Genomic DNA, 25,783 nt, shown 5'->3' with positions numbered 1-25,783 from the left:
GATATCTTTCTGATTTATAATGTGGTTTCTCATAATTCTATTGCATGACTATGGGATTTACTGCAGGCAGTATGCTGGTTCATCCTTATTTGATTTATGAAAACAATTTAAACTTCTGTTAATCCTACTGTAAGTGGCTGTTTTATCTTAAACATGTTTTTAAGTGCCATCTCAACTACAGGTATTTTCTTGAGATGTCTCCTTAGCAGGGAGTGTTGCTTTCAGTTCCCTGTTTCTTTCTGGCTCTTACTGAAAAGTAATTTGCATATAAAACAAAATTTAAAAAAAATAAATAAATAAAAATAAAAAACAAAGAATTTTAGTTTTATGTTCTTCAGATATCTTTGGAGTTATTTTAAAACAAATATGCTTTTATAAATTACCTCCTTCAGGTATAAGTAAAATCAAGACACCTGGAGTAAATGTGCAAGTACTTTCTTTTTTGCGAAGGAACTTTATAGCCAAAGGTCTCTTTTTTTTTTTAAATATGCATTTTTATTAGGATGTAGACTCTGGCTTTAAAATTCAAATTTTCTAGATATTAGGATAAAAATTAGCTGTCTAGAAGCTGCAGAAGGCAATTGAAAAATGCTGCAGCAGTAGGGGTGTTTATTGCCATACACTGTCCCTGCATGAGTAGTGTTTTACACGACTCGCACAGCCACTCAAAACCATCTTTGCATTTGAATTGAATGCAGTATTAGGTCTGGATATATTTATTACTGTTTGTTTAATGTGTTGGTGGAGCTGAATGACCCATTTGATTGGCAGTGTTTAAAAAGGTTTTCAGATGGGAGTATGCTTTTTAGTACTCTGATAGACAAATAATTTTTCAGTGGCAAAAAAAAAAAAAAATCTTGTTTCTACTGAAGTTTACAGACTGATACAGGAATTATCAGAGCTGTGATAGAGCAAACGTTCTCAAGGACAGTTGCTTCAATAAGCACCTAATGCTTGTAAGGAGAAGTGGGTAAGTTGGGCTGAGTTGCAGTTTGCCAGCAGTGGTCCAACAGGACGTAATTATGGAAGGATTTGGTGTACACATAGGGATCTTAAGGGTTCCTTCCAGCCCAAACCATTCTATGACTCTATGGATGCCTACTATGTTTCAGGCTGCCAAGCTAGAGCTGGGGCTGTGAGCGTGTTGGTAGACAAGTTGAGAATTGAAACAGCCTAGGCAAGTTGCAGATAATAATCCAAAAATATAGAATGTAATTCATTAGAGGTAATCAAAAAGCTCTACTCTTGGCCAGAGGTAATTAGCTGCATAAATACAGATTAGTGACCTGCCATACTTAAAGGTGTGAGGAATGGCAGTGGATCATAGCTAAGCATAAGCAAAGAGCATCAGGATTTACTTAACAGGCATTCACTAAATTCGGTTATAGAACAGAACTTCAGCTTCCTGAAAAACAACCCTTTAGTGCTTCTCAACGCTAAGTAAAGTAGGGTGAAATATGATGTCCAGTTTAAGTACCACACTTGAGGGAAGACTTGAACAGCCACAGGCTGTCTAGATAAGAGCAAGAACTGTGATCAGAAGTCTAGAAAGTGGGATCTTGTGTGAAAGATAGGATAAATTGGAGCTGTTATTCTAAGGAAAGAAGACAGATGTGGGGTTGTAACAGTTCTCAAATACATTAAGAGGGAATGGGACAATTTCTTCTTTGTGCCTGTAGTGGATAGGATGAGAAATAACGGCCTTAAATTGAAAAGGGAGAGATTTCTGCTAGATAATGGAAAAAGCTCTTTCGTACTAAGAGTAGCAAAGCACTGAAATAGATTTCTCAAGGAAGTCATGCAATCCACCACTATTCAAAGTCTTCAGAATAATTAGAAAAAGGTTCTCCTGTACCCTTGTCAGGAATAGCAGAGGTAAAACTGATTCTCTGTTTTGTGATGAGATGGCTTGGAAACTCCTGAGGACCTTTCCATGCATGTATGGCTGGATGATTTTTTTTCCCATTTTTTTCCTGAACTTCTTTTGTGTTAAGTCTTTGCATTGTTGACCATCAGTGAGTAGTGTCATCTGTCATGCAAAGCATTGTTCACAGTATCTTTCACCTCTTCTGAGTAGTGATAACTTCCTGCACATCCTTGCTTTTTCCCTTCACTGTGCACACATTAATATTTCCACTATTGAAGTTTATGTATTACTGAACCATTAAAGGTAGCAAGTATCCTTAGTGCTGCTTTGTGGTCAACTTTAGTTTTGCTTAATTTCATTAACACTGTATTTTAGTTATGCATACTGTATCATTTATTTCTTTATCACTTTAGTCATATATCAAGCATGATAATTGTTTTTTTAATTCTCTGGCATCTTTTCTCTTTTGTTCTATGTATATTTTTCACTATATTTGAAGTCTGAAGGGTTTCAGTTAAAAATCTGTCACAGGCCAAGGGGGAATTAAGAAAACTAATAAAGCTCTCTGATGATCAGAGGTGGTTTGGTATGTAAGAGCTTGGGTTGGGGAACTTAGCTGTTACGCTTTAATTACTTCTGTTATTTAATTATATTATTTTGAGGTTTGTAAATGGTTATGACTACGATCTGAGCAATTTCCTGGGGGGTGGGGAAAAAAAAAAGGATTTGAATGAACTCAAGGCATAATATTAGTATATTTATCTTACAGAAAGCAGGAAAGGTCACAATGCTGTTTTGATCTTTCTCTCACTTCAATTCTCATGACATTTTCCTTGAATATCTCCAGATTCTACTGTTCCAAGTCAATTGCAACATTTCTATTAAGTGTTGGGATTGGGATAAAGGGCTGGGTCAAGAGTAAACAGCCACAAGCTTTGTCCTATCTCAGAGACTGATAATCAAAATTAATGAGCAATCAGGTTTCTCTAAATATTGTCAGAGTCTATGGTGTTTTGCCTCTTTCTGTGAAAGTTTTCTGTTATCTCTTGGAACAGCTACTCTGATCTCTCTATTAAAGACAAAAAGGGAATGTGTTTGTGTTATGTGTGTGTGTGTAAAAGTGGGTTTTCATTTCTATTATTGTAACTATGTGCAAAGTTTCAGGTCAGCACTGAGGCATCTTTTTCTGCTAGCAACTTCACTTAGTCTAGAAGAGCCCAATATTCTTTGTAAGGAAGTTCTGGCTTCTTCCCAGACAGTGCTCAAATTTGAGACTAATAAGCGACCTGATACCTTCTCCAAAAGTGGGGCATTTATCAGCCAGAGATAAATTTGCTGACTTTCTTCCTTTCATTTTAAATCGGGGCTTTATCTCTGAGTGCAAGCTGTGCCCCCAAGTCATAGCAAGGTGAAGTTGTGATTCATTGCAAACTGCTCAGGCATTAGTACCATATGCCTAATGAATGACAGCATCTATCTGGGCTTCAGCATCTTCTAGCATCTGCTGCTGCGGATCAGAGCTCTGCTGTGCCATGTGCTGTACAAGCTCACAACAGAGTGACCATTCATATTTCCAGTAGCTTTTTGCTCACTTGGTCTTTGCTGCTTTCCTGTTTTGTTACTTCATTTTACATCTGTCTTTAAAAGCTCCCTATGCTGAATTTAAGAAAGCTGTTCAGGAATGGATTGTCTGAAGCAAAAGACAGGACTGCTACAGAAGTTGCAGTTGTGTGTGTCTGTGTCCAAACACATTGTAATGAAGGGGGGAAATGCATCCTTCAAATCACATCCATACTTAAATAGCAAATACTGTGTCTTCAAAAGGCTGGTAGGTGTCAAATCTTGCCCAGCACTTTTCTTGTGCCAATAAACATTAAGAAAGGAAAAACAAAATACAAAACAAACAAAAAAACCCCACCAATTTTCATTTCATAATCAATTGTATTAAAGAGGTCACAACAATTACATAGTAGCTGCTTGAATTTATATTGCAGCCAAAAATATTCAACAAATGCAGAATGGATTTATATGGTAATTTGTTAAGGTTCTCTAACTCAGTATCCTTTCTATAAGTTCAATTTTACTTAGGAACTAAAAGTGGTTATTTAAGCCTCTTGAACACCTTGCTTCCACCTGCAGTTGTCTGTGTGTTTACATTTGGTTATTTAGATTTAGGCTTAGAGGTTGGTTGTCAGTGCCAGATACTGGAAATATGCAAATCTGAGTGCAGATTCTCTTTGTAAAAGAGAATGTGTCATTTGCAGGCCTCACTTGAAGGCAAAGTTTGTTGTTTACCAGTATTTTCATGATATGTTCTCCATTTCGATTTGATATTTCATTTAATTTTTTCATTGATCTACTTTATAGAATCATAGAATGGCTTGGGGTTGGAAGGGGCCCCAAGGATCATCAAGTTCCAACTCCCCTGCCACAGACAAGGCTGCCAACCTCCACATCTGGCACTCGCCCAGGTTGCCCAGGGCCCCATCCAACCTGGTTACTGAACACCTCAATGGGATGGAGCACTCACAGCCTCTTAGGGCAGCTGTTCCAGCACGTCACCACTCTCATAATCAAGAACTTCCCCCTAACATCCAAACTAAACCTTCCCTCCTTAAGCTAAAAAACATTCCCTCTTGTCCTATCACTGTCAATGTTATTAAAAAATATATATACGAATGCACAAAACTGTCTGTGAATACCCAAACAAGCCCCCCAACTTTTAGGAGAGGATAAATACACCAATGGATATTACAGCACTCAGTAGCTACTAGCTCTTCTGACCATCTGTATTTATTTACAGAGACAGTTCATCCAATGCTGAAGAATCTCTGAATGTCAACTTTGGTTGGTTTTGTTACTTTAAAAATGAAACCTTTCTTGCTGATTGTTTTCTTATTAATCTATTTCCACATGCTTAGTATTCACAGTCATGGATGAAAATCTTGCAAATTGTTAAAAGCAACAATGAACCTTGGATATGCAGTGGAATATTGGATAAGAGAATGACACTGAGAAAATGTAAATCTTCCTAATTGTTCCTAAATGGCACATTGATCTATTTATCTTTCTGAAAACAAATGTTTCCCTGTTACCCAGCGTTTATAATCCCTTTCTTAATTTCAAGTAAATACTTTGAAGAAAGACCTTTGTTTTCTTTCAACCCCTTCTTTTTAATTTTTGATATTTTCAAGATGTTAGTGAAGTTTTACAGTGTTTCTTGTTAACTCTAAACTGTCTAGTTGTATCAAAGCTATCTTCCTCTTTCACAAATTAATATTTTTAATAACTTTGGTTATTTCTGAGTAGTCACTCTGCTGAAGACCTGTGTGTCCATCTGCTGGGAAGAGTGCAGTGAGATTTTTTTCTATGTGACCTTGAAGGGATAGATTAGCTCTCCACAGTTCATCATAAATTAATAGATATATATATATATAAATCATACAAATGTATTTATTTCTGGAGGTTGTTCAGCTACTTTAGAAACAATATAACCAGCCAGCTGAAAAAATTTCTTAGGGATACGAACCAGTTTGTACTGAAGTATACTTCTACTTTAAAGCACGTGAATTGCAATGAATTCCTAATCTGGGACTTTTCAGGGAGCTGATAGTTTTATTTGATTGAAATAATTGCATTGAGCAGTTTACTGTTCCTTGAGAGTGGTGATTTGACATAAGGTAAAACTCAGGGTTTAATTGAAATGTTCTCTATATAGCCTGACCTAATTAAATCTACTCTTGCAAAGGAATACAGAGGACCAGCTTGGTACTGTGTAGAGTTGAGCAAACTTTTCAGAAGGCCACACCAAAGTATGCATTCAGTATTTTTCCTTCCAGTTCAGATAGTTAAAAATAAAGTGTTAGGCATGTGCTTCTATGTATCATACTCCCACATATCTACTTCTGAAACCTCTTTCCACCTTTCTGACAGTTTGTCAACAGAGTGAATCATGTTTATTTGGCCTAGAATTTCTTGGAAAACTTGTTCACGTAACAAAGGGATTTTAATAGTAGATGTTTAGAGTTAAGGCATTGTACCAAATGTGTTGAATTTGAAAGGCTGATGCCAAATCTTCGATATGGTTCTCAGGAAATACCTTCTAGTTAGAGCTCCATCATGAAAATTATATGGGGAAAGGGTTTGTAGAAGTTAAAGAACTTGAGGCCAAAAGTAATAATGATGAAGTGAACTAAGAGTAAAACCAGCTTGTAGTCAAACACTGCTTTAACTTTTAAATGTACCTTTATAATAGATACAGATAATCTGAATTTGTTGACCTGTATTGTATGTAAGAAACTTCATTTGTTCCTCCTACAATTTTATTTTAAATTTTAAGCTGATTGAGGAAAATTGCCTTGAAGGTGTCAAAGATGTACAAATGGGGTGGAAAAAGTGCAAGATCATCATTTTAGATAGCTACAGACTAAGCAGTATCTAAGCTTTGAAATAATACAATTGATCTTTGCATAATAGCTCTTATTTATGCTGAGTAACATTATATTATGCTGTATATTATGCTATTCATAGTCAGACAAGACACTGAAGTGAAATATGCTTGACAAATTCACAGTAATTGGCCATAGAGAGTTTGTACTAGCTTAACGATTTCTGAATAAAACCACTTATTTAAGTGAGTAAAGTTAAAGTTGAGTGTGGATATGATCTGTTGGTACAGCAGGATCTGCAGGTGCAAGTGATGGGCTGCCCAAAACAGCCCTGATGTAGAGCACAAATCAGCTGTGCTTGTGGAAGAGGACGTTCAGCAATTCAACAGTGGTTCAGGCAGTAAGTCTAGTACAGATCTGGCCTCAGGTAAAGTTAAATAACAATCCAAAAGAAGTAATTTGATTTAAACTAGGCTTTTTTATCTCTTTCATGTGTTTTCCCAAGAACCTCTGGTGACACCTCCCAGTCTACATCTTTTAGCAATAAAAAAAGTTACTGGTTTCACTTAAAGGCTCGTGGTTCTATTTATGCTTGTGGATAATTCCTGTAAGTAAAAATTTATTCAGTTTACGTTCTTACATATATCTTAGTGAAATTGATGTGAGTGAAATTGATCACACTCAGTGAGTGATGTGGGGTTATATTTTATTGGACTTTTATAGCATAATCACTTTTTATTAGCTCTTTCCAGAATGTACCTTGGTAAACCTTTTTAAGGGGGGTATTTTCTGTAACTGTGCAGTGCTGTGTGCTTCATATGAGGATAGAAGGGCAAATAAGTTTTGGTCCTTCCCTGATGATATTCATATACATCCAGCTAAAATGAGCAAGCAATTATTTAGATTAACTCTGGGAGATTATTTATTTAAATGTAACTAAAGTCAAATAATACGATAAAGATAAATTTATTATTTTGTTTTATTGTATCTAAGGAAATGTACCCAGCAATGTCCAACCCAAGTACAAATAAACTCCTTGGAAAAGCAGTTAGATAAGTACATGTCACAATCTGTAATCTTTTAAGTGGCAGAAGAGACTTTAAACTTTGTTTATTTTTACTAACTGTTGATCTTTTGTTCTACTCTTACTATAGTGCTTACACAATTATTCCCTTCATGCATACTAATCTTAATATTTGTTACCCATTTCTTTTATGTTATACTGCAGGCAGTATTTTTTTTATAAGCTGCTATGCATTCCTTGTGCTAACTAGCTAAAACTTTCCCTATTACACATTCAGGTACATTTATTTGCAATTATTTGATATTTTACAGGTCAAAACTTGTTTTTTTTTTTTTTTTTTTCCCTAGATAGAGGTTTTTGAATTTAGACTGACACATACGTTGCTCTGATGATATAGAAACTGCATCCTCAAAGATTACATTGGGTTGCTTTCAATATCTCTTGCAGTATTTAGGAAGGAGTATGATTCTTTACATGAAAAATTCTTAGCTGTAGATGAAAGTTATGCTATGGAACAGTTACATTCTATTCTGGAATAGTCATATTAGACAGACTTTTTGGCATTTTGGAAAGGTTTTTATTTCATAATTAAAGAAAACACAGTTTAGAAATGCTTGTTAGGAAGGTGACTGGAGAAAACCTACTTTTTATTTTTAGCAGTAATATTCAACTGAGATAATTGGGGTAAAAATGTAATATGGAATTATACATTGTTCAGGATGACATCTTCATTAAATAGCTTATTGTTAAAAATACAGCCTGAAGTCTACATACTTTAATATTAAATAATACATTTGTTCTATAATAAAAAGCTTATTTTGTGTGCCTTTATAGCCTGTGCCAGAATGAGTTGAAAACTGACTTAATGTCACTTTCTGTGTTTCAGACATAACACCTTTTCTTTGGCACCTGCTGTTCTGTTCTGCCAATTGCCACTTACTGCTGGGAATATATATGTATATATATCTTCTTGTACATTTCTAAGGCTTTTATTGGCTGCCATTGCCAGTTAAGGTTATTTTTCCACAAATTTGTAGTTTTGTACTTTCTTTCTCCATATGGTTAAGTTTAAAGCAAAGCCATTGTTACTGCACTACTCTTCAGAAAATCAATACCGACAGTGTTAATGGTAAAAGAGAGTGGATTAGGAAGTATTCTATTTGTAGCAGGAGGGGCAAAGAATTCCTTGCTCTTTATCAGTAGGGAAAATAGAACACAAACCAACCGTAGGGTAGGCAGACAAATGCCTAGCACTGGGGTGATTAGCCAGGTTCAGGTACCATATGCAGCAGGATAATTAGTTGTATTACTCATAATGCTTTTGTTGAAACAAAGAAAAAAAAAAGTGTTGATTTCTACCCAACTAGATCTGTGTGTGGAATGTGTGGGACATAAGAAGCTGTTGGATCTGTGTGGGATGATGTTATTGCTCTATGTTCTTCTGATTTAAAAAAAAAAAAAAATCAAGAACAGCAGAAGTGATACAGAAATGGTTTATCTTCCTAGCAAATCCTGGTAGAAAACCAAGGAGATGATGTTAGAATCACAGGCTGGCCTGGGTTGGAAGGGACCTCAAGGATCATGAATCTCCAAACCCCCAACCACACGCAGGGCCACCAACCTCCCCATTTAATACCAGCCAGGCTGCCCAGGGCCCCATCCTACCTGGCCTTGAACACCTCCAGGGATGGGGCATCCACAACCTCTCTGGGCAGCCTGAAAAAGACTTGTTAGAAAGGACTTGCTTCTAGGTTGACGAAAATCATTTTCTGTAGATGTTCTCTTTCCATGTCTCAAATTCTATCTCTAAATAGGCAATTTGCAGTCTCAACTGCTATGGCAGGTCCCCAAAAGATAAAATTATAAAATTAGATGTTTGCGTGCCAACACAGAACAGTACCTTTTAACACAGTGAATACAGTCTCCTAGAGTATAATGGCAGCCCATAGCCCTAATGGGTGAGATTGCTGATCTGTAATAGAAGATAAGCAGATACATACACATAGATATATGTATATATAGTATCAGACATACTTTCCACATACAGCAGTGAATTGGATGTGGTGCTCAGGGACATGCTTTAGTAGAGGGCTGTTAGGATAGTATGGTTACATTGCAAATGGACTTGATAATCTCTTTAAGATCTTTTGCAACCTGAGCAATTCTATGGTTCTATGAATCTTATTTTAATTGGATGGTATTCACTGGAAAGCTCAATTTAAAAAAAAAAAAAAAAAAAAAGAGAGAAGTAATATATAAGCTTCCAACAAGCTCCTTCATGTTTCTCAGGCTATTTTTTTCTAATTGCACAATTACCTTCAGTTTTGTAAGACTGATTTCTTTCTTGGAACGTTATGTAAAAAGCACACAAAAGAGAAAAATCGGCTGCTTTGTCAAGAGGAGGGATCTTGACTGTAGATGAAATACAGAGGTTTTTTTTTTACTATGATTTGGCAATCGTGAGTATACAAGACATGGCTATACTAAAGTAAGTCTAGCCAAGATGGACAGGGGGCAGGAGTGCAAAACACAAGGATAGGCTGAGATCTGACTTGTTCACCATGAGGGAGATTGAGAAGAACTTAATGCTCTCTACAGTTGCCTGATGGGAGATTGCAGAGAAGGTGGAACCATGAGCATTAGTGGAGCCAAAAGCCATAGTATTATAGGGAACACATATAACAGAAAAGGAAGCAATGGGCAGAAGTTGCCAAGATATCTAACTGATGTCTGGTTGAATCCAGAAATAATTTTACACTGTGCAGGTGGTCAAACATTGTAAGTTTTGGGCCAAGGAGGTGGTGCAGTTTGAGAACTTGGACTCACTCAAAGCTGGTCCAGATCTGGTGCAACCTTAATGTTACATTTAACTAGCCTTACTTTGATGCAAAGCTGGATGAGAGTGCTGCAAAAGTTCCTTCCAGCTGAAATATGGTAATACATATAACTTCTTGATTTCTGAATTTTACACTGGTAAAAGAAATTTTATCTGGCGTGGGAAATATGCAGAATAAGGAGCCCGAAAATTTACTGATATATACTGATATACTGAAAATATTCTCTGATGTATTTTTGACCACAAATTTATCATTGCTATATATTTACAATCTCTGAAGGTGTTGTCATTTCTGTTCATTATGTAAGCATGACTACAGTTGAATTGTGGAGGTGTGGCTATCAGTGCTGCTGTGATTGCATTGAAGTTATTTCAGGACTGAAACAATTGGCAAGCTAAAATGGAAAGTTATTTCAGTTATACTCAGTTATTTCCCTTTGCCTGGATACTTCTATTTGGAGGTTGTCATCACTGGTAAATAGGTGGCTGAATGTGAAATGCACCAGCCCTGGATGCTTATCGTCAAAAATCATATTTTGTTCAAACTCAGTAATTCAAGTCTTCCTTTCCCTATGTGAGATACATGAATCTCTGCATATTGGTGGATCAAAGGTTAAAAAATAGATGATAATGCTGTGGGAAGAAAACAAAAAGCTGTAATAGTGTAGTCTGTTCTCCCTCAGATCACTGAATCATTTTGTGAAGTTATGGTTTACTTAAGTAAAGTTGTTTTGGAAAAGAACTGAAATAACATGGTAATAACAGCTGCTTTTACCTGTCCAGACTTTACCTTAAAGAAGTTTGCACAGTCTTTTTGGAAAAATGATTTTTTTTTCATTTAAAATGACTGTTAAGAAAATTGTTTTCTTCATTTTCCTCAGTTGTTCATTATTTAAAAACGAAAACAAAAAACTTAAGGAATTTTCACTGGATGAATAAATTAATTTCATTATTCTTCATACTATTGGAAACAGAACTCCCAGAAAATAGAATCATGTCTATTTCCAGAAGATTTTGATTTTTATCTTTTCTATAATTAGAATGGAAGATTGGTAGCTTCTGTTTTCTGCTGTTCTTTATGGGAAAGGTTTTCATTAAAGAAAGATATATTGCTTGTTACAGAGGAACTAGAGTAGTAACTCACATGTTTCTGAATTATTTTTCTTCCTTCACTTGCATTACTTTAACTGAAATTCAAACTCCTGGGAACCATTTTCCTTCTTGTTTTAGTGATGCATGAGATCATTTTGAATATTGTTTAGGATTGCTCAGAAATAATGTGTGTAGCCTAGGAGAGATAATCTTCAATGTCTTATTGATAACTTTCTTTGCTGTGAGAATGGTGAGGTGCTGGAACAGCTGCCCAGAGAGGTTGTGGATGCCCCATCCATCCCTGGAGGTGTTCAAGCCCAGGTTGGATGGGCTGTGGGCAGCCTAGTCTAGTATTAGGTATGGAGGTTGGTGGCCTTACCTGTGGTAGGGGGGTTGGAGATTCATGATCCTGGAGGTCCCTTCCAATCTGGACCATTCTGTGATTCTGTAATAACTACTGCAGAGATGCTTTGGAAGTCACCTCCAGGTCCAATGTCCTTCCCCGTGCCTCCTTCTAGGAAGGCCAACTTTTCTTCTTTCACCTTCCTATGATAAATATAAAAGTAGTACTACCTGTCTTTATAGTTGCTTGCTGTGTTGGTTCAATATCCTATTAAACATTAAATCCTTTGACGTAGTGATTTTCTAGTACATTTCCTTACTCATTGGAAAACCAAAAATATTAAAGCTGTTATTCTAATTGTGATGTCCTTTAAGGAAATAAACTTTTTTTTCCTCAGTACAAGCGAAACCATAATTATTAGTGAAAGCCACAGAGACTTACTAAAGTAATTGCCAACTTGTTTTTTCCTCCTAATACAATTTTTTTCCTGCTTTGCAGTAAAGTTCTTTTAAGACCTAAATCATAAATAATGCTATCTTAAAGACTTGAACAGATTTTTATAGCAAAAAGAAGTGTCTAAGAAATCACAGTATCACAGCAGTTGGAAGGGACCTCTGGAGATCACCCAGTCCCATCTCCTGCTAATAATGCAGGTTCTCTAGAGTAGGTTACACAGGAATGCATACAGGTGAGTTTAAATATCTCCAGAGAAGAAGACATCAGAACATCTCCGAGCAGATTGTGCCAGTGCTCTGTAACCCTCAAAGTAAATAAGGTTTTCCCTGTGTTCATATGCAACTTTCCTTTTACAGGCTGGAGTAGTACTGGCTTTCCTCTAGTCCTCTGGTACCTCTTCCATTCTCCATCACCTGTCAAAGATGATAGAGGATGGTTTGCCAGTCTTTTCTGCCAGCTCTCTCAGTCCTGTGGATGCATGCTGTCGAGGCCCATAGGTCTGTGTGCATTGAGTTTGCCTAGATGATCACTGACCAGATTCTCATTGACTAAGGGGAAGTCTTCCTTTCCCCAGTCTCTGTCTATTGTCTCCAGCATCTGGGTCTCCCCAGGGACAGTCTTAGCAGTAAAGACTGAAGCAAAGAAAGTTCTCAGTAACATTTTTCTCGGTGTCCTCCATTACCAGGGCATCCACATTGTTCAGCAGCTGGCCCACATTTTCCCCAGTTATCCTTTCATTTTTGACATACTCAAAGCCTTTCTTGTTGTCCCTGACTTCCCTCAGCAGATTTAATTTCAAGTGGGCCTTAGGCTTTCTTTTTTAGCATTCCTGCATGCCCTGGTGTTTCTGTATTCCTCCCAAGTAGCCAGATATCTTTTCCACATTAAATTAACTTTCTTCTTCCATTTATGATTTTTTGTGAGTTCCTTGCACATCAGTGCAGGTCTCCTGCCACCTTTGCCTTATTTCTTAGTCCTAGGGATCTGCCTGTCTTGGAAGAAGTGGTGCTAGAATATCAACCAACTCTTGGGCCTCCTTGCATTCCAGTGCCTCTAATCATGGCATGCCTCCAAGTAAGAAGTCAAAGCTGGCTCTCCTAAAGTTCAGGATAACAATTCTGTTATCTCCCTGTTTCTTCCATGTAGATCTTGAACTCCACTCTCTCACTGCCACTGCATCCAAGGCTACCCCTAAACTTCACATTCCCAAACAGTCCATCCTTCTTTGTAAGAGCAAAGTCCAGGAGCACGCCTCTCCTTGTTGGCTTCTCCATTACCTGTATCAGAAAGTTGTATTTCAAACATACGTCATGAACATCCTGGACTGTGTGTGCCTGAGAGTGTTAATTAGTTAAATATCACTAATTTTAGTTTGTAAAATGTGTGCTATTTAGTGGTAAGGATCGTTCATAGCCAATAGTGCAGTAGAAAGTAATCTAAAAGCAGGAATTTCACAAGTTGCTTATTCTACTGTTTATTGTAGTGTGGTGTGCCCTCATGTGGTTAAATGAAATATTTTCCTTGAGTGAGTCAGTCATCATTTAAATGTATTCTCTATTCTGCTAAAGAACAGAGGAAAAAAGTCCTACGCCTAAAGAGAGGTAGTTTGATACTAAGTAGGTTTTAATGTATTAAATACTTTTCTTTTTCTGTACAAAATGATTTGGTGCTTGAAGGCGAAAAAAAAAATTGCTAACATTAGGTCTGATTCACCCGTAGTTCAACAGTAAATGCGTGCATTTTGTCTGTTTTGTTTTTTGAGGTTTTGATGATCTACTACCCAGTACTTAGGATAAAGTGGTTTCATTTCTCATTGGCTAATACTGATTACTTCAAATATGGAACTTGTTTGCTGATTTTCTCTTGCCTAATATGTAATCATAGATTGACTTAGGTAAGAAGGGACCTTCCAAATCGTCTAGTTTCAAGACCATGCCATGGGCAGAGTGATCAACCACCAGGTCATGCTGCTCAGGGTCCTGTCTAACCTGGCCTTGAGCACCTCCAGGGATGGGGCATCTACAAGTTCTTTGGGCAGTTTGTCTCAGTGCCTCATTACTCCTCCTAATTTCTTCCAAATGCCTTATCTTTTATCATGGAATCATAGAATGGTTTGGGTTGGAAGGGACTTTTAAGATCATGTAGTTCCTACCCCCTGCTATAGGTAGGGACACCTCCCTTAGACCAGGTTGCTCACAGCCCCATCCAGGCTGGCCTTGAATACTTCTAGGGAGGGGAACATCCACAACCTCACTGGGCAGCCTATTCCAGTGTCTCATCACCCTCACAGTAAAGGCTTTCTTCCTGATACCTAGTCTGTTCTTTCAGTTGAAAACTATTTCCCCTTGTCCTGTCACTATGTGCCCTTATAAAAAGTGAGCCTCTAGCCTGTTACTCAGTTCCCTTCAAATACTAGGAGGCTGAAATGAGATTTCCCCAGAGCCTTCTCTTCTCCATGCTAAACAAGCCCAGCTTCCTCAAATTTTATTTGTAAGAGAGGTGCTTCAGCCCTCTGATCATCTTTGTGGCACTCCTCTGAACCCAACAACTCCATGTCTTAATTGCATTGGTATCTCGAGGCCTGGATCCAGTACTGTGGATGGGGCTTTACTAAGGCAGACTAGAGGGGGACAATCTTCTCCCTGTGCTGTTGGCCAACCTTCTTTTGATGCCCCCAAGATACCGTTAGCCTTCTGGGCTGCAAGTACATGCTGCTGGCTCACACTAAGTTTTTCATGTGTCAGGGTCCCCAAGTCCTTCTCCAGAGGGCTACTCTCAATTTCTTCTCCCAGTTTGTATACGTATCTCGGATGCTTTGCACTTGGCCTCATTGAACCTCATTAGGTTTAAATGGGCTTACTTTTCAAGCTTGTCCAGATCTCTTTGGATGGCATCCCTGTGCTGTATCACCAGATGGTAGCCTGGTCTTCTGCAGTATTCTCCTGCAGAAGCTGGCAGCCCGTGGCTTGGACAGGTACACTCTTGGCTGGGTAAGGAACTGGCTGGAGGGTCGAGCCCAGAGAGTGGTGGTCAATGGAGCTAAATCCAGCTGGCGACCGGTCACGAGTGGTGTTCCCCAGGGGTCGGTGCTGGGGCCTGTCCTTTTCAATATTTTTATTGATGACCTGGATGAGGGCATTGAGTGCACCCTCAGTAAGTTTGCAGATGACACCAAGTTGGCTGGAAGTGTCGATCTGCCTGGGGGTAGCGAGGCCCTACAGAGAGATCTGGACAGGCTGGAGAGCTGGGCTGAAGCCAATGGGATGAGGTTTAATAAGACCAAATGCCGGGTTCTACACTTTGGCCACAGCAACCCCAAGCAACGCTACAGGCTTGGGGTGGAATGGCTTGAAGACTGTGTAGAGGAAATGGACCTGGGGGTGTTGGTTGACGCTCGGCTAAACATGAGCCAGCAGTGTGCCCGGGTGGCCAAGAAGGCCAATGGCATTCTGGCTTGTATCAGAAGCAGTGTGACCAGCAGGAGTAGGGAAGTAATTGTTCCCCTGTACTCAGCTCTGGTGAGGCCGCACCTTGAGTATTGTGTCCAGTTCTGGGCCCCTCACTGCAAGAAAGACATTGAGGCCCTGGAGCGTGTTCAAAGAAGGGCAACAAAGCTGGTGAGGGGTCTGGAGCACAGGCCTTATGAGGAGCGGCTGAGGGAGCTGGGATTGTTCAGTCTGGAGAAGAGGAGGCTCAGGGGAGACCTTATTGCTCTCTATAACTACCTGAAGGGAGGTTGTAACGAGCTGGGGGTCGGCCTCTTCTCTCGTGTAACTGGTGATAGGACTAGAGGGAATGGTTTCAAGCTTCGCCAGGGAAGATTCAGGCTGGATATTAGGAAATACTACTTCTCTGAAAGGGTGGTCAGGCACTGGAATGGGCTGCCCAGGGAGGTGGTGGAGTCACCGACCCTGGAGGTGTTCAAAGAACGTTTGGATGTTGTGTTGAGGGATATGGTTTAATGAGAACCATTGGTGACAGGTGGATGGTTGGACTGGATGATCTTATAGGTCTTTTCCAACCTTAGTGATTCTGTGATTCTGTGATTAAGCGAGGTGAGATAGTCTTTGCAAAATGCATGATGTTGTGGGGTGGGAAAGAAGTCACAAATCATTGAGCTAGAGAGGTGATGACTATGAGCGTGTGTGACTCCAGCTATTACAGGAGCTAAGGGAAGGTTTTAAGTGGGGTTTTGGGGTGCTGCTAGGAGTACTGCTTCCTTTTTTATGGAGTGACTGCTTAAGGCAAAAAGAAAAAAAAAAAAGTGTCCAGAGAACAGTTGCTGAAAAAATTTTATTTTAACCTTATCTGTATGTAACAAACTTGAAATGATACAAACAGATTACTTGATGTAATGTGAAAAACCAAAAAATACATGATATAAGCAGCACTTTTAAAGTATTCCATGTCAATCAAATACCTTGGATGCTTTATAATAAGTTAATATGGGGCATCTGAGCAGTTTATTATAATTGAAAACTTTCTTAATGTTTTGTGGAGATGGATAGATGATCTAATATGTGGTTATAGCTGACATATATCAAATAGTCTGTGAGATATGACAGGCTTTGGTTAAAAATAAAATAATGGGAATGCACATATTTCATACTGTCTTTGGCAGCTGCATTTGACTGGGAGCAAGACCTTTCTGAGAGTGATTTTCTGTGATTAAACAAAGCACAGTAGGTTAGAAATGCAAAGAATCATCATGATACTTGACTTTTGTCAATTTTGTTTGCACTGAAGTCATTGAACGTTTATTTTAGGAGGTAAATTAGGCCAATAATTTTGTTGAAGACTGTTTTCTCAGGTTGATAGTAACCAAGAAGTAATTACAGATTACTTAATTAAGCACTTCTAGCTTGGCGGAAGCTAGAATTACCAAAATTCCTAACAAGATACTAGAAACCTTTATGTAGAAGAGTGTTTTTCCATCCTTAAGAAAGGTTCTACAATCATAGCAGCACATACATAGACAGTGCCCTAAAATCACTGTCACCATCTGACCTGTCCCATTTGTGAGATGGTCCTGGTCTCAGTGAAGCTACCAGTTGACATGTCCACATCATAGAGCAGCAGTGCTATAAATGCACAATGCACAAATGCACAAATTCCTCTTGTCAGATTTTTGTACAGTGGTGGGGTCAGCAAATGGAATTGAACAGCGGTTTCTGTGTCTTTAGGGATTTTTTGAGGTAACAGTCAGGGCGACTTGGCTTGGAGGTTTGCAGGAGGAAAATGTATGAGGTGTTGTTTTTGTTGTTGATTCTTTTTGTTAACAGAACAAGTAATGGGCAATTCCACAGAGAATTAAGAACTTTAAAATGCTTACTGAAGAACTTTACAAGTGCCTTATGCAATATTCATTCACATGAGCTTGGATATAAGTCTCTTCTACTGGTGTGAATGCTGATAAGAAGAATATAAATGAACAGTAACTTAGTTGCTATCTCTGAATTACATCCTAAAGGTACATTGTTTATACAGAATAGAAATATGCAAATTTGTCCAAGAATTTGTGTAAGGCAGTGGAAAAGTGAACGAGAGCAGCTAATCTGTTCTCAGGCTGGGTTGGGTGAAAATACACTGGCTTTGATCAGCTTGCCTTGAGTTATCTGTGTACTTGGTATCTGAAAGTAGGTATGTCACTGGCATTTTTGCAACATCCTCACTAATAATTTATACATTAGAGTATAGTCTGCTTATATATTAGTTCTTCTAAACAGCAGATGTTTGCAAATGCTGAAGGGAACTGGAAGGAGTACAAAAAGGCTGGGTTAGTGTGGAGAATTACACTGCTTGATGAAAATTCAAATATCTGTTTTTTAACAGAAGAAGAATTTCAGTTGTATGAATTAGGTAGACATCTGGTGTTAATTGTGCAGAGATAATTACAAGAGTTAATTATGGAAGTTTTTAGAAAAAAAGAGTTATGATTTATAGACTAAGGGCAGTGGCAATACTTTAACTTGATAGAGAACTTTGAAAATATTATTAAAAAAAGAAGTTGTATTAAAGACTAAATCATGTTTCATAATGTGTCTTCAAAATGATATTGGTGTAGCAAGGAAAAAAGCAAATTTTCAAGTGACACAGGATATTAAGAATAGCTAGGGAAAAAAAAACCCTCAAGTTTGCAGCTCTTCTGTTTTGTATGTAAATGAAGAAGATGTAATTTGTTTAAAGCATTTTATACTGCATTTTGCTCAGTAATATCTCATGGTTGGAGTAGGATTACCTAATGAGATACTGCTGAGAGCCATATCATAAAGCAACTTTGCAGTATGCAGGATTTGGGATATATAAAGCCAGCAGTCCCCCATGGCTTTACTCCAGTTCTGGATGGTCAACGTGAAGGTCGTGAGCAGTGTTCAGATTAGCTCACTCTTTGATTTTGATCTTCCCACAGTTCTTTAGCCCATGGCAACACTTCAGCCCAGTGCTTTAGTCCATTTCTCTCATGGAGTTTTTGAAAAGTCTTTGTTTCTTCCTCCTGTCAAAGAAAACAAATTTTGATTAAACAGACCAAAAAGACCCCAAGCTTAACATGCCAAGACAATTTGGAAAATTAAATTATTGCTTTTCCAGACAGCTGTAGTGATTTTTTTCTCTGGGATGAAACCAACTTCTTTCAGAAAAAGGAGGATTTTTAAAAACAGTGCTCAGGGGGATGCTGATGCCACTAATACTGCCAGTGAAGTAATAAGGCTGCCTTCCACTTGAGTGCATCTTATCTCCAGTAGCAAAAGTGTCCCTATGCTAAAATGTCAGGGCTTTATTTTTTCAGGTCATTGGGTATTTCCAGAAACTTAATGATATATGAGTGTATGAGAAGAGAGGAATGACTCGTAGCTGTTCATATTCAAAGAAATGCCTCTGGGAAGAGCAAGTAATGTTTATTGAAAACAGGAGGGGCAGTGGCAAATAGCAGAATTTCTTACAGACCATTAGAAGTCTTTCAGAGAGACCCTGATGTTCATTGCACCTGTTGCAACCAAACCATTTGTGTGAATTGTTTTAGAATAAATCAGTTGGAAGGGAACTTGAAAGATCATCTAATCCAAGTGACTGTCCTGAATTGTTTGCGTAATGTACAATGCATAGCCATGTTATATTTGCCTTCTTTATCAAAAACAAGCAAACAGATAAATGTTATCCACCCCACTCTATCTGATAGGTGTATTCAATATTTAAAATTCAGTGCTTAAAAATAATAAAGTCGTGGCAAGGAGGTGTGTGATCAGTGACAATCCAGAATAGCTAGTAGTACAGTGAAAAAGTGTAGATCGATATTTTCCCATAAAGTGTCAATATATGCATATTGTGGAACACAGTTATAGAAAATTTTAGTGCTTTGAGTGCACTGGCACAGGTTGCTCAAAGAGGTGGTGGATGCCCCATCACTGAAGACATCCAAAATCAGGCTGGATGGGGCTCTGATGGAGCTGCAGTGTCCCTGTTTATTGCAGGGGCGTTGGACAAGATGACCCATAAGGGTCAGTTCCGACTTAAAAGATTTTATAATTCTATGATTGTGTGAAAATTTTGGCTAACCAGTTCAATCCGTTATTAGAGAAAGGTATTGCAGCTCTTCAGCTTTCTGGCCCATTCGTTTCAGGAATTTGTAGGGAAGACAGTTTAACTCACGCAGTCATGAATGTTTTTCTGTGAGGTGGAGCTGCTGATTAGGGATTAATGTGATGAGTACATGATCTGGTTCCATCCCCTTTCACTGCTGATATCGCTGCCCGCACGTGACCTCAGCAGTAGGGAAATCCATGTTAATACAATTTTCTTCTTTTATCAAAGACATCCTCACCTTTCTTTTGTGCTGCTGGAGCTGTGTAAGAAAGACTTAATTGAGGATAGGACTGAACTATTAATTAGTAAAGTTCTGTTTCTCCAGCAGAGATCTATGCTACAACTGTGTGAAGCTTCTTTAATAAAATAAGAACGAGGTTCCCTGGTGTGATCACAAAGCCAAGATCATTATAGGATTTCCAAATGAGCTTATGGGAATTATCAAGTGATATATTGAACAATTGTACTGAATTTTTGTGAGATCCGCATTAATTACTAAAAGAAACTGAAGTCAACATTCTTTCTTTTGTACCAGTAAGGGTAGGATAAGATATTTAAAGTAAACCAGTAGCTTTAAAGCCTTGCCAAGGGGACTGAACTATGGTCTTTTTTCTTATTCCTTTTTTTTTTTTCCATGAATGCCTTTAACATGAATGCAGTTAAAATCTTCTGGAAGATGCTTCTGAAAAAAAAATCAAACAGTGTTAATGGGATAACAGGTTGTTTCTTTTATTTTCCTGTTTATACTACGACATATGTTATAGGCTGATGTGTGGCTTTGTTAGAAGAGGAAAGGAAGTGATTTTCTTTTCACTCATACAAGTCTTCCTCCCCCAGTATTTCTGAATTTTCTGAATGGTACTTCTAATTTGAACAGGAGCTACTTTCTTAGCTTTTCAAACTGGTAATTCAATGTCATTCCAATTAAGCTGGTAAAAGACATCCCAGTTTGGCGAAACAGCAATATTTTTTTGAATGGTTCTCTAAAGGCTGAACCATAGAATATCCCAAGTCTGAAGGGGCCCATATGGATCATCAAGCGCAGCTCCTGGCTCCAAACATGGATTTCCATCACAGTATGACTGACAGCATTGTCCAAACACTTCCTGAACTCTGGCAAGCTTGGTGCTATGACCACTTCCCTGGGAAACCTACTCCAGTGCCCCCTCACCCCTGTCAGTGAAGAACCACTTCCTGATATCCAATCTGACTTTCCCCTGATGCAGCTCCATGCTATTCCTTCAGGTGCTATTGCTGGTCACCAGAAAGGGTGATGGTCCAGCCTCATTTGGACCTAAAGGAGCCCCAGCATTGTGGTCTCCTGGCATCAGGGAGTGTTTTTTTTTTTTTGTTTTCTTTTCTTTTGTTAGGCCATTTAATGAAAGGTTATAACATCTTTTTGGGGAACTTGAATAATTTATTTTTCCTTATCAGGGAATCCATCCCTAATATGTATTAAAAAGTCATATAAAAATAAATGCAGAGGAGCATGAGACATACTCACTGTAGCGTTCTTTCTGTAGCAGTCCCATAAGTCCATGGCAATTCTCTCTGAGTTGATGCACAAAGAAGATGACCTTCACTGAATGAGGTTCTCATTTTTTTATGCATAGCAATAGTAGTTACAGTAGAGAGTTCTGGTTCATGACACAAGATTAGGAAATTTCATCGTGTCCTTTGGAAAGTATTTACATTTTGAAAAGAATGTATATGCTCTGTGTCTGCTGTTAATATTCTCTCTGTGTCCCTTCTGTACTCTGAGACTTTCTTGTATGCTCAGAAATTCTTCTGGGAATGAGGTTTCTGGAAGCTGGAGATTTTAGATGTTTTGCTATGGTCAGAACTTCTCATCTTCTATTCTGCTGTGCCCATTACTTTTTGAAACTGTACATGAGGAGTAGTCCACCATGTTGGGGGCATCACTGTATATATTCCTCTACTTGCTGCAATTGTTACATTCAGAATGTGGACTTTTTTTGAAAGACATATATTTGCATCTACAAATTATTATTTGTGGTAGAGATTTCAATTAATGTTTTCATTAAAAAAAGCTGAAAGATGCATATGTTAAAGTAAATCAGGGCATAATGCACATTTTCTTTCCTTAAGGAAACCAGCCCCTTGTGCTTACTTTTAGTGCAGTAAATGAGTTTGTCTCCAAAATGAACTACTGTCTCGATCAAATTAGTTTGGGACCTTCATTCAGCAATGTAATTAGTTTTTTCTATTAAGGTCATTTAAGTGGATGTGATATTGAATAATTTTCCAAGCAAATTGGAACATCTGGAATTGAGAAGTGAAATTAAACTGGAGAAGGGAGACTTGATGACCAGGTTGCAGAACTGAGTGACTGTGCTGGGTTTGGAATCAATGCATTCTCTCTCCTCCATCCTAATAATGCAAATTACGTTAGAGCATACAAAGTTAAGATCTTCCATTCTGTAGATTATAGTGCTTTGCATGTACATTCTTAGCCATTTAAAAAAAATGGATTTTTACTGTTCTTGTCCTGTGCTTAGCTGTTTGAAATTCTCTCTTGTTGCACAATAAAGTTTGTGTGAATTAAATCAGGATATTTAGTTTTCTAAGTACTTTTTTGTCTAATTTATTTGAAGTTGCTTGGAGGGAGTAGTTGTGTTCTGAGGGCTATATGTAAAATGCCTTGTTACTTCTACTGAGAACTTTGTTTTACTACTAAATACAACATGTAGAAACATTTTATAAAGAATACATACATATCCTATATCATTTATTATGGTTATTTTTAATGGAAAACTATATCTTTTTAGGATAGCAAAAGAGATGTGCAACTCGATTGCTCCTTCTGTATTCACAGGACTTCGGCAGTTCTTCTAGCTACAACTTATTTGTTTCAGTGCTATTTGAAGCATTCAATTTTATTTTTTTTTCCTTTTAGTTGTTGACCTTTGTAAGTATCTAGAGAGAGAGGTCTATAAAATAATCTGATTTGACTTCATTTATGACTTTATTGATCAGCGTTTTCTTTATTTCAGATCTCTTCTTTATTGTCTGAACTGCTCTGGCTGTTTACCTCTAATTCGTTCAAGAAGTTAAAATAATTAAGATCAAGTTCTAGCATTATTTTCTTCCTCTTCAGGTCTCTGATGAGAAGTTCAGTAGATACATAATCAATTTTATTGCCAGTTGCATCTGAAAGGTTTTCTTAGTCATTTTCATGATGTACTGGAGAAATCCCTTCATAGTGGAATAAACCAAAGGATAGCAAAGTTTTAACTTGCTTGGCCAGGAAGTTTTTCCTTGTGCGTGTGTGTATATGGTGCTTCCGTGCCCTGGCAACCTTTTCTATTTCATTTTTATTTTTTTACTTCTTCAGATGCCCTGTTTTCAGAGTGGTTGAAAATCTAATATAGAGACTGCGGTAGAAGTCTCTTTGGTCATAACTGTACCACATTGTCATGCTTCTCATAATAGGAAAGGGATGGCAGCAAGTTTTTATACTGCTTTTAGGATCTTTTCTTTCTCTTTCTTTCTTTCTTTCTTTCTTTTTTTTTTTTTTTTTTTTTTTTTTTTTTTTTTTGGCTTTGTATTGTCTGTCTATTGCAAAGACTTTGTTATTTTCTGACAGTACATTTTTGGGTTAGCACATAGCTAAGCCACTTATGTAGACTGCCTTGGTTTAAATCCAGGCAAATGTGAAATGGATCACTGAACATCATGGATTCATTGGTACATTTCCATGCATTTAACACCAGATGATATCTGGGTTGGAATTTGGGTCCCATTATCCACCTCTAAGGATTCTGTGATTCTGTCTATCACTGGACCCATGTGAGATTTTTTGGTCTATCAAAAAGCTGTGACTTATTATGAAGCTATGTGGTTCAGTGCGTTCTTATTATTAAGTTGTGTGGTTCAGGTTTCTGGTCTGCTCCTGCACAGTTGAACGAGGAATTCTTTTAGTTGACTTCAGGAGAAATTATGAAAGCAGTGTGCATTTCTTTTTAAATATTATAAGTATGATCATTCTACTATCCACTGTTGTTTACATTTATTTCTTGTAAACATATTGAAGCAACATTGCACTGAACAGTTAATATCTAGAGAACAGCTACAGTGCTTTTGTCACTGCTCGAATATAAGCAATAGCACTTATATCTAGAAGCAATTTCTTTTTGAGTAGTTACTGACCTTTGTTACGTTTTCATTTTATGGCTTTGTCATTTTTTAAAATGAAGACCAGTGACAAAAATGTATATTGTTTCTCTAGTTCACTGTTTGACTGTTCATTTGCTTGGACCAGAATAAATTAAGCTAAAAGCAAAAAACCTTTTATTGGGTGGGGTGTATGCTGCCATCCTTCAGATGACACAAAACCTTAAATTGTATTTATTCAATACACATGACCATTACATCACCTCACCAGTAGAAAATACTGGAAACAATGAATTAGTCAACAATGTATGTTGCTGTTAGAACTGAAGAATTGATCGAACTTACAGAAACTTGTTTTTTTTCCTTTCCCAAAGGTAACAACGCTCGTTAACACAAGCAACAAGGGACCATCTGGAAAAAAGAAAGGGCGCTCCAAGAAGGCCCATGTGTTGGCTGCCTCTGTAGAGCAGGCTACTCAAAACTTTTTAGAAAAAGGAGATCAAATTGCTAAAGAGAGCCAGGATCTGAAGGAGGAACTGGTTGCTGCTGTAGAGGATGTACGCAAACAAGGTGTGTGGAAGAAGCTAATTAATTGTTTAACTGCTGTGGTTGGATCTTTTCAAAACAAACGTATCTCCGTTAATGTTTGAAAACTACTATGTCTTCAACTGCACTGTATTTATATTGGAATATAGAGATATTAAAATAACCGCACCTTCATTACTGGCCATGGGTGTAAAAAGTGTTTTAACTTTGAAGTGAAATATGTATTAAGTTTCCTTTTAGCTGTCCTATCATCTAGACTTAGTATTATGGTCCAAACATCTCTGAAAAATCTAACAGTTATCGACCAAGTATAGCAAAGAAGAATTTTGTCTTTTCAAGAATATATTGAAATTTACATAAATATAATGATATTCTGAAAATACACAAATATTATTATTATTATTTTTGTCTTGATGTTGGTGATAATAAGATAAATGTTAACATTACTTTTCAATCTGCATAAATCTGCAAGTTTCAAGATACGCACCTTTACAGAAAATAGTTTAGTTGGGCATCAGTCAGTCATGGGATAACATGAAGTAATGCCTCCTATTTTATTCTGTTGGTCCATGACATCGGGGGCGGATGTTGGTGGTATGGCAGTAGAGGTTGAATCTTCCTACCAATATTCTGTTACATTTTGTTGCTGTGTGACAGATGGCAGCAGAAGGGCTCTCTGACAGAATGGTGTCTGACATGGAAATGATTATGAAACAAAGGTGTGTAATGACTCCCTCTGTGCAGAAAATATTGACATTCAGCCATTGGCATTCATTGATGCTTCCTGAACGTTTAAGGAGAACAAACAGTGGATGTGAGCAGAGTGAGGCAATATGAGACATTGCTTTCAGAGTGACCCTCATAACACTTTCTTTACGGCAGAACTAATCAGTTTTGGGAAATCTAATTTTGAAATTTAATTTGAGATTGTAAGAAAACTGTTTTCATGCAGGGCTTTGAAATTTCAGAAATACCATATATATTCATGGTGCAGTAGTTTTTATCTGATAATTTTCCTTCAAATGGTAAAACCATATGTCAGATGCTTTCAGATTTACATGTGTACAGAGGAAAAATATGTTTTCAATCTATGCCCTTAAGAAAAATATTCCATAATTGACGTTGATTGTAATTATCTTTATTACCACAGAATTAAGTACCTCTCAGTATTTTCCATTTTAAATCCTAAAATCTAAAAATACCATCTGCCAGTACCATAATTCTTAGGTTTTAGAAAAAGGCTGGCAGATTTCCAACTGAGATTTCGAAGAATCTAAAGGACTTTGGTATAAAGTGCTCACTGATGTTCAGTGAGACCCCCAGTACTTGTTTTTTTTTTTTTTTTCCCCAATACTTAAAAACTGAACTTCGGTGATCATATGAGTGGACAGGGTTAAATGTTGTATATGAAAACCTTGATCTGAGTTTATTCCAATCTTTTCTATCCTGAGGCTTCTTCTTTCTATCCTCTATATCTTTTTTTGCTTGTTTGTTTTCACTGTTTTTCTGTTTCTGC

The 25,783-nt window shown here is 37.6% G+C and overlaps 1 protein-coding gene across 2 annotated transcripts in view; it reads left to right on the top strand.

Annotated features, from left to right (window-relative positions):
* The window catches only part of CTNNA2 (catenin alpha 2), a 465,672-nt gene that overhangs the window by 80,439 nt on the left and 359,450 nt on the right, over positions 1-25,783 (top strand). For both annotated transcript variants that reach the window (XM_031588179.2, XM_031588178.2), the window contains one exon: positions 24,096-24,291. In XM_031588179.2, the coding sequence (XP_031444039.1) occupies positions 24,096-24,291 (196 nt within the window). The remainder of the gene's footprint in view (positions 1-24,095; positions 24,292-25,783) is intronic.

Source organism: Phasianus colchicus, chromosome 4 (assembly GCF_987193195.1).
Source record: "Phasianus colchicus chromosome 4, bPhaCol1.hap1.1, whole genome shotgun sequence".
Taxonomy (NCBI): Eukaryota; Metazoa; Chordata; class Aves; order Galliformes; family Phasianidae; genus Phasianus; species Phasianus colchicus.
This window is presented reverse-complemented; position numbering and strand designations above follow the sequence as displayed.